This window comes from Suillus bovinus (assembly GCF_016758785.1).
Source record: "Suillus bovinus strain UH-Sbo-P2 chromosome Unknown EDB93scaffold_126, whole genome shotgun sequence".
Taxonomy (NCBI): Eukaryota; Fungi; Basidiomycota; class Agaricomycetes; order Boletales; family Suillaceae; genus Suillus; species Suillus bovinus.
The window spans coordinates 63011-77138 of NW_024542182.1; the positions used below are offsets into that span (position 1 = coordinate 63011).

General features: G+C 42.6%; 3 protein-coding genes across 3 annotated transcripts; 1 reads left to right on the forward strand and 2 right to left on the reverse strand.

Moving 5' to 3' along the window:
* Positions 1-5892: 5892 nt before the first annotated feature.
* Positions 5893-6132, reverse strand: EDB93DRAFT_1095806 (uncharacterized protein; the record flags this gene model as incomplete). Its single annotated transcript, XM_041446736.1, has 1 exon — positions 5893-6132. A coding segment is annotated over one exon (240 nt), but the record flags the coding sequence as incomplete, so codon positions are not given.
* A 1311-nt stretch (positions 6133-7443) lies between these two features.
* EDB93DRAFT_1108892 (uncharacterized protein) lies at positions 7444-8145 on the forward strand (the record flags this gene model as incomplete). The annotated part of the gene is made up of 4 exons (XM_041447898.1): positions 7444-7693; positions 7794-7844; positions 7899-8012; positions 8066-8145. The coding sequence occupies 4 exons, from the start codon at positions 7444-7446 to the stop codon at positions 8143-8145; spliced, it is 495 nt and encodes a 164-aa protein (XP_041301489.1).
* Positions 8146-11260: 3115 nt separating this feature from the next.
* EDB93DRAFT_1108893 (uncharacterized protein) lies at positions 11261-11735 on the reverse strand (the record flags this gene model as incomplete). The annotated part of the gene is made up of 4 exons (XM_041447899.1): positions 11261-11380; positions 11418-11503; positions 11553-11666; positions 11705-11735. 4 exons carry the CDS (start codon positions 11733-11735, stop codon positions 11261-11263), a joined length of 351 nt encoding a protein of 116 aa, XP_041301490.1.
* Between the last annotated feature and the right edge of the window lie 2393 nt (positions 11736-14128).

A 14128-nucleotide genomic window follows, 5' to 3' on the forward strand; every position in this document is an offset into this window, starting at 1 on the left:
CGGAAGAAGACGAAGACGAGGAAAGTGTCGAGTTTGAAGTTGGTGACACTGTCGGCAAGGCACTCGCATTTGTTGCACAGGTAAGCTCTTAATTAATCTGTCCACTATTATATACTGACTGTGTTTAGGTATGGAAATCTCCTCAAGCTCGTGTCTTTCTTCAAAAGTGTTGTGCAGAGGTGAACGAGCCTCCGTTGGAGCTGTTGAGATGGGTCCGCACACGTTGGGCATCTCTGTACAATATGTTGGAGCGTGTCTTTCAGTTGCGCAAAGTAAGTCGTCTGCTACTAACTACATGAATATGTCACTGATTCAGACTTGATTCATCAGGGAGTGAACCGGTTCATCCAGCTCGCTGATGACAGTGATGAGGTCCCGAAGTTGGAGGGGAAATCATATGCCGATTTCAGGCTTTTGGCGCAAGAATGGACGGAGTTGGACTTGATGCACGAAGTCCTTCAGGTTTGTCATTTTCCTCTATCTTTTACATGTAATTATGCTCATGTGCTGCACACCAAGGAACCTGCAGATGCTCAGCAGAGTTTCTCAGCAACTCGTGAGCCAACTGTATGGCGAACTATTCCAGTGCTTGAGTATCTTCAAGGAACATTGCAAAACATGGCCGACTCATCAAAATTCAGCCGCTTCTCGACAGCCATTGAAGCTGGTGTTAGTAATCTCAGCAAGTGGTACGGTAAGACTGACAACACAGACGTGTATTTTATTTGCCTTGGTATGTCTTATATTTATTTTAATGCCTTCAAATGATATTGACCATTTTGGTGTAGCACTCGACCCCAACTACAAGGTCGTGTATGCCAAAGACAAATGGGCCCATTGTTTTTTTAAAACAGGGATGTGATCCCTCGAGAGAGTTGTATGTCACTCGTCATCACTCACTGTCAATTGTATACTAACATTACATAGTTTGATAGATATCATCATCACAGTACTTCCTCGCAGGCTCCTGCAAAGCCATCTGTCACTGAGCCACCTGCGCTTGCTCGCCAAGGCTCATATGGCCATAGTTGGATGCGCAGCTCTGTCAAATCACACGTCGTCAATGACGCAGCCACACGAAGGCCTTGTCAAGAGCTTGAGGACTACCTAGATGCACCGCTCGAGGACGTTGACAACATAGTGGGCTGGTGGGGGGTATATATCATTGTTTGATTGTTGTTACTTGCATACTAATATTTTCCAGCACCATTACCCAACCATCTCTTGCATTGCCAAGGACTACCTCGCTATTCAAGGTTCGGCTGTTGCATCCAAGCACACATTTTCAAGTGGCAGCATTACTGGCACGGCACGTCGTAGCTGTTTGCAACCAGCAACATTCAAAGCTCTTCAGTTACTCAAAAGTGTGTACCGTCAAGGCCATATCTCTGCAACTGTCCAGGCCAAATTTTTGGCTCCTTATGATAACCATGTCATTGTGCACAATGAGTAAATTTGGTAGCTATTTGTACAGTACAATGCTGTTGTCATTTTCTAATAATTGAAACAATGGTTCGAGGGTTCGAACCCGTTCTGAACCTGGACCGAACTCTTGTGAACGCATTCGAAGGTGTCCAGTTCGAGGTTTGGCCATCTTGCCTGAACCTGACCACTGGTCGAGTTCGGGGTTCGCAGATATGAGGTGACGAACCCGACCGAACCGGACTTCGGCAGCACTAGCTAAACGAGACATCTTGGATGTGATTTTTGAGGACATGTGACTAATTAATATCATGAGCATTGATGCGTCAATATCGATTCGATGTGTCTCATCAACGACTCACATCTCTCTCTCCCTACACCTCATTTAGGTCAATGTGCCTTTAAAGTGCGAGTCATGTCACCCAATCCTCCCTCCTGAACCTGGCAAATCATCACAAAGGGTAGCGACTGTTGCTGTGGACACTATCTGGTGTTACAGTATGGTTGAACATGCTCTTAGCGAACATGATGAGTACTCTGTACCTGGACGCAGAGGAAGCAGTGTCCCTTTGCCAATGAGTGTTTTGAAGGGCATGCAGCTTACTAAACTTAAGCAGGCCAGCACAAACATTCCAAAAGAGAAATGGCAGCCATTCAGCATACCTAGGGATGGGCATGACAAGGAGAATGTGGTCCCATCCACTTCTTGTGCATCCAAATGCTCTGCCCCATCTACCATGGCACCTCAGGCTTCCAAAAAGTCTTGAACCGATGTGGTGAACATTCATTCTGCTGTTTGATTGTGCACTTAGTCTTCACCTTAGAATGTAGATTTTGCTCGTGATTGCCTGTCTTCATGCTTGATATTTTTTTGCTGCTTGTTCTGTCTTGCATGTCCATCCACGCACACTACACTTTAAATTGCATGTATTCTCAACGTTGTTGTACTCTATACCGATACTTGAGTTTGTTGGTCAACTACTTAATATGGTTAAATTGATTGATCAGTCACACGGTCATGGTAGGTATAGGCATCATCGAAGTTTCTGAGGTTAGTGTCTTGAACTTCTCGATTGCACACCTCTTGCATTGATCATCCTGGACCTTTTAGACCTCTTTTGTCATTTGTTGATGTCTGCTTTCAAATTTGGCAAAGTCTTCAAATCAGTTTTTTTTTAAATTTAAAAAAAAATTTAGTTGGTCTCAAAGTAGGTTTTGAGAAAATTGGCAGAGCATCAGGAAACCAAATGCCAAGCCAAGTGACTTGTAGCAGTGCATAGTACAGCACTTCTTTTAAAGAGACTGTAGCAGCCTGTAACAACCAGTAGTAGCTGGAAGCACTAAAAGCTCCATACTGGCTCCAGGACTTTTGAATATGTCTGTAATCTTCAGTAAGCGATAATCATTAAGAATTTACCATGATCTTTGCGATACAATAAGATGATGATGATGATCACTGCTTGCTATCCAATAGCTTTGTTAGCCAGAAATATTGAAATTGAGGGAAACTAGCAATAATACAGGCTTAAGAAACTACTGGTAACTAAGAATCACATGGAAGGTCTTCACATAAAACTTGCATGCCAGCTGCAAACTATTGTTGCAATTCATTGCTGCTAGTAACTCTCAGCCAAATTTTGGAATTAACTGAATGACCCGACACACTTTCCAGAGGTACTATGTCCCCTAAAGCAGTGTTGTTTGAATGAAGATGACAGTGAACCAGGCACATGTCAGTCACAGATGCAGGAGTAACAAGACAAAGGCTGTTGAAGGTGTCAACTGATGAATGAGAGAAGTTAAAGAATTCTACATAAAGAAAAAACTGGCTCAGACAAGGGGCTTCAGTGATACGTTGGAGGATAGATTTGACTTGGATAACAACATGACCTATCATTCTGTGAGAATCTAAGCTATAAGTAAAAGGATTACACATACATTCAGATGCTGATGGGGATAGCAGTTCATTACTTTCATGAGCAATAAGGACAGTATTTTCTCTTCCAAATGACATCAAAAAGTTAGGTGGCAGGGCCTGAATAGTCTGAGCAGGACCAACAATGCAGTGTAAAGACTTGCATCCCCACAGACATTTCCCTTCGACTTCTCTCACTTTCCCTACACAGTCCAGCTCTAATCCTTAGGATAAGTCTTGCACGTCTTGCACATTGGTACACATGTTTTATTTTTGCAGGTTTTGTGTGCGGCCTCTTGCATTTGTGCACTTTGTGCATCCATCCTTGCATTGTCCGTATACCCATCCACCTATTCTTCCCATGTCCTTAGAGATCCATTGGTGTGTTTTCCTATATTATTCTCATTTTATTCAATTGTTTTCTCTCACTAATAGCTCGGCTCTGCACTTCGTGCACAGCTGGGTGTCTATTACCTACTTTGTGTACTGTTGCTTGTTTGGATCACTACATTGGACCTGTGCACCTAGTGGCACTTAGTTATTTTACTTATACCCTCTCTATACTTTATGTTCCAGGTTGATTTTCCACCCACTTTCTGTGTATTTAGCTACTAGGAAAATATTACTTGTTATTGCAGTTGAGATCTAAGTCTTACACTCTCATTTTCTGTCAGATCCAGGTGGCCTCAGAATAATGGAGAGTCATTGCATGTGCTTCCCTGGATATTCTGTATATTAAGCATGTCTGCTGCAAGTTCAGAACTGTGTAGAGCTGGAAGAATTGAAGTTTTTCCTGTTGATTGAGGAAGTGGCAGCACTGACCATGAAAATCCTTATAAGTTACAGTTAGTCATGTAATAAAACTGTTTCACATGGGTGATATAACAGTGCTTGGTGATGTCACTGCTTCATTGATATGGGGCACACATGACATGAGTACTATGAGTGACATGCTGCATTAACTCCAGCTTTGGGATCCGAAAGTGATTGAGAGGACCATTTTTTACATAATGACCACCAGCTGTGATGATGGAGGCCTTATAGTGGTGAAATTTGCATAAGGCCTCAGTCAAAGAGTGTAACATTTCTTCATAGAGGAAGAGGTTTTGAGCCTAAAAGATAAATTCTATGATAGTGCATAGTGTACATGCAATGTCATTGGGGACAGCACCAACAATCATAGCAGGAAGGAGCTTTTCAAGCTCTCGGTGCTCTTGACCAGTCAGCTGCTTTAGCATGAAAACACCATTTGCCCAGTGGCATACTCCTATACGAGGTTGAAGAACCGATAGTTGATGATCAAAAGTGCCACTCCCCTAATCATGTTAATGGCACAGGTAATGGGGTGGTTGAAGAAAAAATTATGTCATTGGTGAAGGGCATCCAGTGTCAAAAAATGGATGAGCATGCATCTCCCCAATCTATTCAGTATGGCTTAACTACATCATTTAGATGCAATGACTGACATGTCTTATATAAAGATGTGATATTGCAGGGGTCAGAAATAGTGCATGCCCTTTCAATAGCATCAAGCATGTGAATGCAATGTAGAGATTTGCACTATCACAGGGCAACATGTTAGACTTCAGTTCATACCACCTGAGTTCATAGCACCAACTTGCAGCATCATTCCCTGACCTTTTCCCAGCTATTTCTATATCAGGCGATGCTTTCCTGCATCATGCAACCCTTGTGTGACTTTCCCACACCTCATGATGCCCTCGCATTGCTCGCTTTTCCACACTTTCATCGCCCTATCATCCAGGAGCATCCATCCATTGTCCAGCAAGTCTCACTGATACGTATTTTCATATTTTATTCAATATGGCACCATATTAGAGCATGGACCCTGACTTACATACCTTATTACATACATTATCTTCCACTCAGCTCACTTAGCGAGACACATATATAGGTCTGCATTTTTCACCCTTTACTGCACCACACTTTACCTTAGTGGAGTTCCCCATCATGTCCATAGCTAGAATTAGAATCTATTAGCAGTCCTTTTAGTTGTTATTCATTGAGCCCTCATCTATTGCTAGTTTTACTTTGCATTTCACATTTTCGCACTTTCACATTTCACATTCCCACGCTCTCATGCTAATCATGCACAAGTTTCCTGCACTTTGCACTTACATTGCTTGCCTCGCACAGCTGTTGTGCAACTGTAGATTTGTTTTCCTTGCTTTCCCTTGGATTGAATGTGCTTGTCCCTGCAAGCATAGCAGACTAGGCATCACAATTGAACACTATATCAGCTTCTTGTGTCCCTCCCTTAGATTTATCATTTTACCTGGAGCTGAGTTTCATCTTCAGCGAGTTCAAGGAGGACATGGAAGAGGGTCCCCAAATTGTGCAGAGTCAGTGAGGGGGATCGGTGAATGCTTTCAGGCAGTACATAAAATGAGGAGTTGCTCAGGGTAGTCAGCTATCCAAGCAACCAAAGGGGTGTGAATCATGTGTTGATCTCCTCTTGGGTCTGGCATGATACAGCTATCATGAGCGGCAATCTTCAAATTATACATAACAATTGAGATAGAAAAATGATAGACTTACACAGATAAAATTGCATGAGTGGGCTTTGAGACTCCAAGAAACTTGGGTATTGGAAGGTAAGTGATCAAAGCAAACACATGTAATGTCACCTTCATGTGAACACCTGCATGAATATTGGCAAGTGAGATCAACAGGGGATGCATCTCCTTGTTTCTGGTCCCAATTGTTAAAGGTGATTTGTCCAAAGCGCCAATCACACCAACAAACAAATGGCCCAGTGAAGATGAGGAATCTAAACTGCAGGGAAAGTTGGTGCTAAACCAAGAAAACACAGATAGTCCTGGGTGCAAGTAAAATATCGACCCAAGGGCAGCTGTCTGAGTCAAGGGAAACCTCTCTTGTAAAAAGAGGGACACCAAACTACTACTAGGGTAATAGGACTATGGAATGCGCAAGGTGAGAGCAATGCAAGAAACTATATGTGAATGCATGCAAGTGTGAGAGGTGAAGTGTGAGATACATGATGCAAAAGTAGCATGTGCAAGCGAGAGCAAAGTGCAAACGAGCGATAAAGACTAAAGAGAGACAAGACGAGACAACTGATATTACCCTAACTAAGGTTGGCTGATGATAAGGTGAATGGCAGACAACTAGTGCACAAGAATTAGATAGTCACTGCAACAATGAGTAAAATTCTCCTGTAGCTAAGTACACAGAGAAAGTAGGTAGAAAATCAACCCGGAATATAGAGTAGAGGAATGGTATAAGTAAAATAGCTAAGTGCCACTAGGTGCACAGGTCCAATGTGACAAGCTGAATAAGCTAAAAATAGTATGCGAAGTAGGTAATAGGGTCTCGGCTGCGCACATAGTGCAAGGCCATGTATTAGCAAGGGAAAACAATTAAACAAAATGGGAATATAGTGGGAAAACACACCAATGGACATCTAAGGACATAGAAAGGATGGACAGACATGTGTGCGGACAATGCAAGGATGGATGCGCAATGCACATGAATGCGAGACACTGCATGTGAAACCTGCAATAGAAAATATATGTGTGCCAATGCACTAAGCATATCCTAATGATTAGAGCTGGTGTGTGTAAAGAAAGTGGGAGAATTTGAAGGGAAATGTCTGTGGAGATGCGAGTCTCTACACCAGAAGAAGTTTATCCTGAAAAATTGATGTTAATACAGAAATCACTCAACATCAGTGGTTGCAGCCCACCTGTATCTCCCATGCATGATCAGCACTCATGAACTCTCTATAGACTCACTGTTTATCTAGACCTTCAAATTCATGGTATGGCCAGAAATCCATGCAAGGCACAAAGACCAGATTGACAACAAGTAGTGATGTGCAAAGCCCGGCCTCAAGCCCTGGGCTGGGCCTGACTGGGCTTATTTAGGCCAAGCCCAGCCAGGCCTTGAGGGCGGCCTCATAGGGCTCAAGGCTCGGCCTCCAGTATTTCAAGCCAGAGCCGGGCCTTCAGGCTGTGGCTTTGATCTTTGTATGGCAAACACCAGATAACTACATAGTTTATTTCTACCTGGGTCTTCATCGCCTAAAAAATCAATTCAAGCCCACTTAACTCCAGAATCTGCAGATGGCGGCCCTGCACGTCTATTCCGATCATGACCAAACACCTGCCAGTGTGCAACATCCTAAATGGGTTGTGATGCCATCAGCCAAGGTAATCAGTGCAGATAACACTGCTGACCTCAAATTGCATTCCCACAGAAAGGCTCACGGTGCTGCCAATGCTGTACCCCAAGTTCCGACCCCCATTACCAACTTTGACGAGGATGAGAGTGATCTCAAGTTGATTTGCAGCAAACCCAGATGGCTCACAAAAGGTGATTAATTTTCTGAGTTTTTCAAGGACTAACTCAACTGTTTGAATTATCACAGCCAAGAAATGAGCCCATGCTGCTAACAACGGCAATGTGTCCATAGGGGCTGAACCGGATGCTGTCCTGAACGAGGTAGGCCCATCCACTACAATAAGTAAGTCATAACTTATCGCATGTGATGCTGACAATCTTACAAGTACTTGTGCAGGCAATGCACCACAGGTTGCTCCAACTTCCAACAACCTTGATGCGGACAGCTTTCTGAAGGACCTGGAGATTATGGATATCAACGAGCCCAAAACCAAAAACTGTGCCAAGAACAGTGAAGCCGGGACATCAGTAATTTTTTTTCGGCACCTTACACTGATAATAAAGGCAAGAAGTACCAAAATTGTGAGATTTTCAGGCAAGCTCTCATCTATCTCACTCATCCTGCACTGCAACTGACTACCTGATAGCAAAAAAATGAAAAAGCCCATTGCTTTTGTCAGCAAGGTAACAACCATGCGCCGTCACATGGACGCTTTACATTGTGTAAGGATTACAATGTTCTGAGCAACTATTTTGTACTAACTTGTTTGTTCGCAGGATGACTATATCCAATGGGCGGACACCAATAAATTCACATCAATGTTACCGAGGGACTCAAAGCGTCGCAAGCTAGATGCTGCAGCTGCTGCAGACTCTCAAGCTCATCTCGATTCGCACCTTTCTGAGAAGAAACCCAAAGATCACTTAGTACCGTATTCAGATGCACTCTTCTGTGAGGCTGCTATCGAGTGGCTTATTGAAACTGATCAAGTACATTTTTGCTTTTTGCTATATGACAACATGCTTATTTGTTCAATCTAGCCTATCGACACACTAAATCACAAATCTTTCAAATACATGATTGACACAGCTGCACAGTGCCACCAATGGCGTCAAAATACCTGGTTGACGACAGACGCGGCAAGCTATTATCAATCTTTTTAAATGCAATCTTACCAATCTTCCCAACCGGCTACTTGTACGTGTTCATACTCACAGCAGTTTAGCTCACTAACATCGAGATACTTTAGAGCGAGGCAGTCAAAGGCCAAATCAACCTCATGTGTGATGTATGGCAAGCCCAGAATGTTGATGGCTACTTTGCTGTGACAGGATCTTGGGTCGAGGAGGTGTCACCACGTGACTGGAAAGTTCAAATGGCACTGCTTGGTTTTACCCGCCTCAACAATGCCCACAATGGGACACGGCTCGGACAAGCTCTTTTCAAGCTTGTGAAACAAGTTGGTATTGCTCATAAGGTCCAGTAAATAATTTTCATGCATGTTCACGACATTGATGTGTTTGTAGATTGGTTATGTTACTTGTGACAATGCTGCAAATAACAATACAATGATGGCCCATTTCGGTATGCATATCGAAGAGTTCACAAAGACGAAATTCGACCACAAGAAATGGCGTCTGTGGTACATGTTCAGAGAATATATTTTCGATAATTGTTTGACATTTTCCCAGCTGCCTTGCACATATTGTTAACCTCACTGCACAGGCATTGCTCACGGCTCACAGCAAGTCCGAGCATTTTGATGCAACAAAACCTGACACAGTTCTTGTTGCCTCTCGTGGAATCCAGCATGATGAGGTTGGATTAGTTCGTGCTATATGTGTTAAGGTCTGGGTTTATATTTATTTCTTAATACACAACTAACCTAAGGTTCACTGGACAGGAACACTCATCAGCCCAGTGCAAAGAGCTTTTCAAGATAATCCAACTGTGTAATGAAGACGGTCATGTACCAAGCAAGGAACACAAGCAGCTGTTGATGGATATGAAAGTCTGTTGGTCATCAACATATGTTATGCTCGAACGAGCAGAGCAGCTTAAGGATGTATGTTTATGTTTAGATCTACATCTTCCACTATCTGATGTGCATTTGTTGTTTTGGACAGGATGTAGATTACTTCATTGGCCGGATGGGACTTCTCAAGAAGGACCCCCACAAGCGCAAGAAGATAACTGACCTCGAACTCACAGCGTCTGAATGGAACTGTGTCAAGCTTTTACTCGACCTGCTAAGTGTGAGTGCTTCATGAGATGCATAGACCTATATTTACATATGAAAAGCATGCCGATAATGCCCAGCAAGCATTCTCAACTGACCAAGGCCCAACCCTACATCTAGCATTACCTGCTCTGGAGGCACTATGGAAGGCATGGTCAACTCGTCATGGCCATGAAAAATATGCCGACTTTCAAGATGGACTCACTGCCGGAGTGGCGAAGATTACGGCATACTATGAAAAGTCTGCAGACTCTGATGCATACATCATTGCAATGTGTATGTGAACTACTGTGAATCATGGGATATTGCATGAAGCTAACTGTCGAACACACAGTGCTCGATCCTCTTCAAAAGATGAATCACATTCATCAGTATTGGGGTGAAGACTTGTACCACGATGCTCTTGCTCATGCTGAAGATATGGTAAGTCTTTTGTTGTCATTTGCGAGAGTCACGTCTCATATTGCATTAGTACAAATAGTATTATGAAGAGATGTACAGCAATGGTGTTCCAAAACCTGTGGCAGCGAACACGATCATCGGAGGGAGCCAAAAGCTCACAAATCTCATGCGGGAGCTATCTGATGATGAAGACATGATGTCCACTCCCACTGCTTCGAGTCCCACCTATGATCCTGCGAAGCCATGGCTGCAAGACTTCAATGCATACCTTAACTCAAAAGACCACCTTGGTGGTCAAACCATTGTCCAGTGGTGGGCAGTTAATGCTCCTCACTATCCTGTCTGGGCTGCGATAGCAAGAGACTTCCTCTCAATAATGGGATCTTTGATGTCGAGTGAACGGGCCTTCTCGTCTGCTGGCATTACTATTAGTAAGCAACAGAACCGGTTGAAATCTGACATCGTCGAAGCTCTCCAGTGTCTCAAGTGTATGATCAAAAGGGACCTCTTGTTCCGAGACTCGGATGACCCATGTATTGCAGCTGAAGTTGATTATATGGATGGAAGGATTGACGAGAAAAGGGAAAGCTGGGATGTCATGGTCGAAGATGGAGACTCAGACGATAATGGCTTAGCAAGTGATATTGATGATTCTGAGGATGCAGAGGTACATATACTAACACTAGATGAAATTTGATTTTTTCTGGTGACAAGCCCTGGCCCAGACCGAGCCGAGCCCTAGCCAAGCCTGAGCCATCTATGCAGGCCTGGCTCACCATTTTCCAAAGCCTGAGCCTTGTCAGGCCGAGCCAGAAACATCACTAACAACAAGGTGCTTGACAACATCCAGGTCATCCCTCCAATATAGTATCAGTGGTGCATTCATCTTTTAGGAACTGACCTTAATCTCTTGGTGGTACCATCAAGGAACCTGAGGTAGTGCCTTGATCTGAGCCTGCAGATTCTTAGACATATGGAAAGAGGGTGGAATACTTTTTGTCTATATCTATCATTAGTATACTAGTACATCAAATGTTGATAAGCAACTTACATGTTTGAGATGGATAAAGGCATTGATTTTTTTTTTGCAATAGTGCCCCACCCAAAAGCCAGCATTTCAGGTCAAATTCAGATTTGGATGTAAATGGATAGTCCATTCATTGAAGATGGTTTTGCCCTCTGGGTTTGTCAATTGGGGTATTAGGGTGGTACTTTCTGATTGTGCCAGGACATGGACCTGCAGAAGAATCAGACACAAGAGAGATGTCACATACTAAGTTGACCATATTGTATTTGATATGTGATAATATGGGTTCCTTGACATTGTCCAAAGGATCAAAGCCTTTATACTCTCCATAGACTGGGTGCACACTGAGGTTTAGTCACTAGATTGAGTGATAAATATATACCATCTTGCTCAATTTCTGGGTCATCAAGATAGTCTTGTGAGAGATTATCATGTATCCCTGGGCCAAAGTCCAGAGCAACACCTTGGATGACCCTTTGACCACAGATGATAGAAGCTGACAGATGATGAATAACATTATTATTATTTACAAACACATCTGTGCAATTAGGACAAATAAATACATGCTTATCATTAGTTAAATGAGATAGATCAAAAGGAGACAGTGACATGCTGGTGAATGATTCAAGGAGATTTCTGCCAGCATCCTGGAGTTGAGGGATGTCCTTATAGATACGAATCTGCAATCCCTTAATTGTCCAAGCTATGTTGAAATTGACTGTCAATGGTGAATTATGAAAGTGCTTGGTAGCCAAAGGAAGCACCATGTTAGAATCAATGATTAGTGATACACAAATCAAATTGTGTTGCTGTGAAGGAACCATATCATTGCAGAGCATTGCTGGACTTAGTAAAGTCCTAGCAAACTTATCCGTGTGAGTTTTCTATTTGTTGATTTAAGAGAAAGGTATTCACTATCAACAAGTTTGCATGCTGTTCAGGAATTTCATGTCTTGGATGAGCAGTATTGATAGGTCATTTGAATCAGGGCACATGAATAGTAGGTTCTTTAAGAGGTTTGTTTATTATTGGAAGCCATCTTGGCTAAGTGCCCATTCACTGACTATTGCTTTCAGCATTTCATCACCTCTCACATCTGAAGAACCCAATAGTTCTCACATTTTGAAGAGTATTTCTTCCAGCTTAAGAGCTAGGTCTGTTTTTATTAGAAATAATTTTGCTTGAGTATCCAATTCACTGACTACACACTCCAGTGTTTCCTTGTCTGAGCCTCCTACATCTGATTCTGAGGTGCTTAATAGCTCTCCTAGCTCAAGATTTAGTTTCCAAGAAATCTTGAAAAAACATTGTAGTAGGGATCCCAGAGGGTGGAAGTAGGTTAGAGATGGTGTTTGGCCATGTTTGGAACAGGATTTACTGGTAGCAAGGATAGAGCCAAGCAGAGTGTTAACACAGAGTCATCTCCTCAACGAGTGTTTGTCCATAGTAGAGCAGGCTTAGCCCATTCCAACATATTAGGTACATTTATAAAACAAGAATTGTTTGTGTACTACATTGACATACCACAGCTTTCAGTATTACACAGCCTGCCACATCCAAGGTGCCTAATAGTTCTGTCACTTTAAAGAGCTATACCTCTTCATGCTCAAGGACCATTTCTTAAGTAACTCTGGTCAAGCCCAGGTGTGTTTGATATGAGCTGTGTCATATAAGTAGTTGTTCACTAAAGAGACTTTTTAGAGGATCTACTATTGGATTAGTGGATCCCATATTTGAGACACCTACTACTAGTCTCTTCATACCAAGAAGCTTCCCCATCCTGAGAGGTAGCTCTCCCCACACTTCACCCCTCTTGATCACTATGTTCAATGAGGGTAGTCCCACAGTAGCTAACAGATTTGGTTCTCACAAGAGGTCATACCAGTATAGCTTACTGCCAGGTGATGACTGTGTTGATCTTCCCATGAAGAAATCAAGGTCATTGATTACAACAGTATGTGTCACTCACCTAAATGCACTTCAGGACTCATCACTCATATATCTTAGTACACTTATGATCAGTTCCCTGAAGCTGAAATTCATTTCAATTAGTGCATGCTGAAGCTCTCTTGTGTTAGCCGCTGGGCTTTTGTCATGAAGATGAAGTACCAGCGCCTATACACTGAAGAATTAGCACTAATGTCATCCCTCATAAAGGATGAAATGGAGGAGGCCCAGGCACATCTGACTATGACTGACTTACAAATAGGCTCACTTTGGAATAATCTTTACGATGTAGGAGTGGTAGTGATAGGGTCCAAAGGGAGGAAAGACACCAAGGTAATTAAAAATAAGTTGTTCTTTGGGTGTAGAGATCACAAGGCTGATGACAGCAGTAACTACTATTCTTCTGTCTCTTCTGAATGCAACGGCGGTGAAGATGAAACAACTCAGCTCTAGGTAAAATGATAAATCTAAGGGAGGGACACAAGAAGCTGATATAGTGATCAATTGTGATGCCTAGTCTGCTATGCTTGCAGGGACAAGTGTATTCAATTTAAGGGGAAGCAAAGAAAACAAATCTACAGTTGCACAGCGGTTGTGTGAGGCAAGTGATATAAGCATGAAGTATGGGAACATGAAATGCAAAAGTGCAAAAATGCAAAATGCTAAGTGAAACCAGCAATAGATGAGGGCTCAATGAATGACAACTAAAATGACTGCCAATAGATTCTAACTCTAGCTATGGACATGATGGAGAACTCCACTAAGGTAAGGTGTGGTGTAGTAAAGGGTGAAAATGCAAACCTATATATGTGTCTCGCTAAGTGAGCCAAGTGGGAGATAATGTATGTAATAAGGTATGTAAGTCAGGGTCCATGCTCTAATATGGTGCCATATTGAGTAAAATGTGAAAATACATACCAGTGAGACTTGTTGGACAATAGATGGATGCTTCTGGATGATAGGGCAATAAAAGCACAGGAAAGTGAGTAATGTGAGGGCATCACAAGGTGT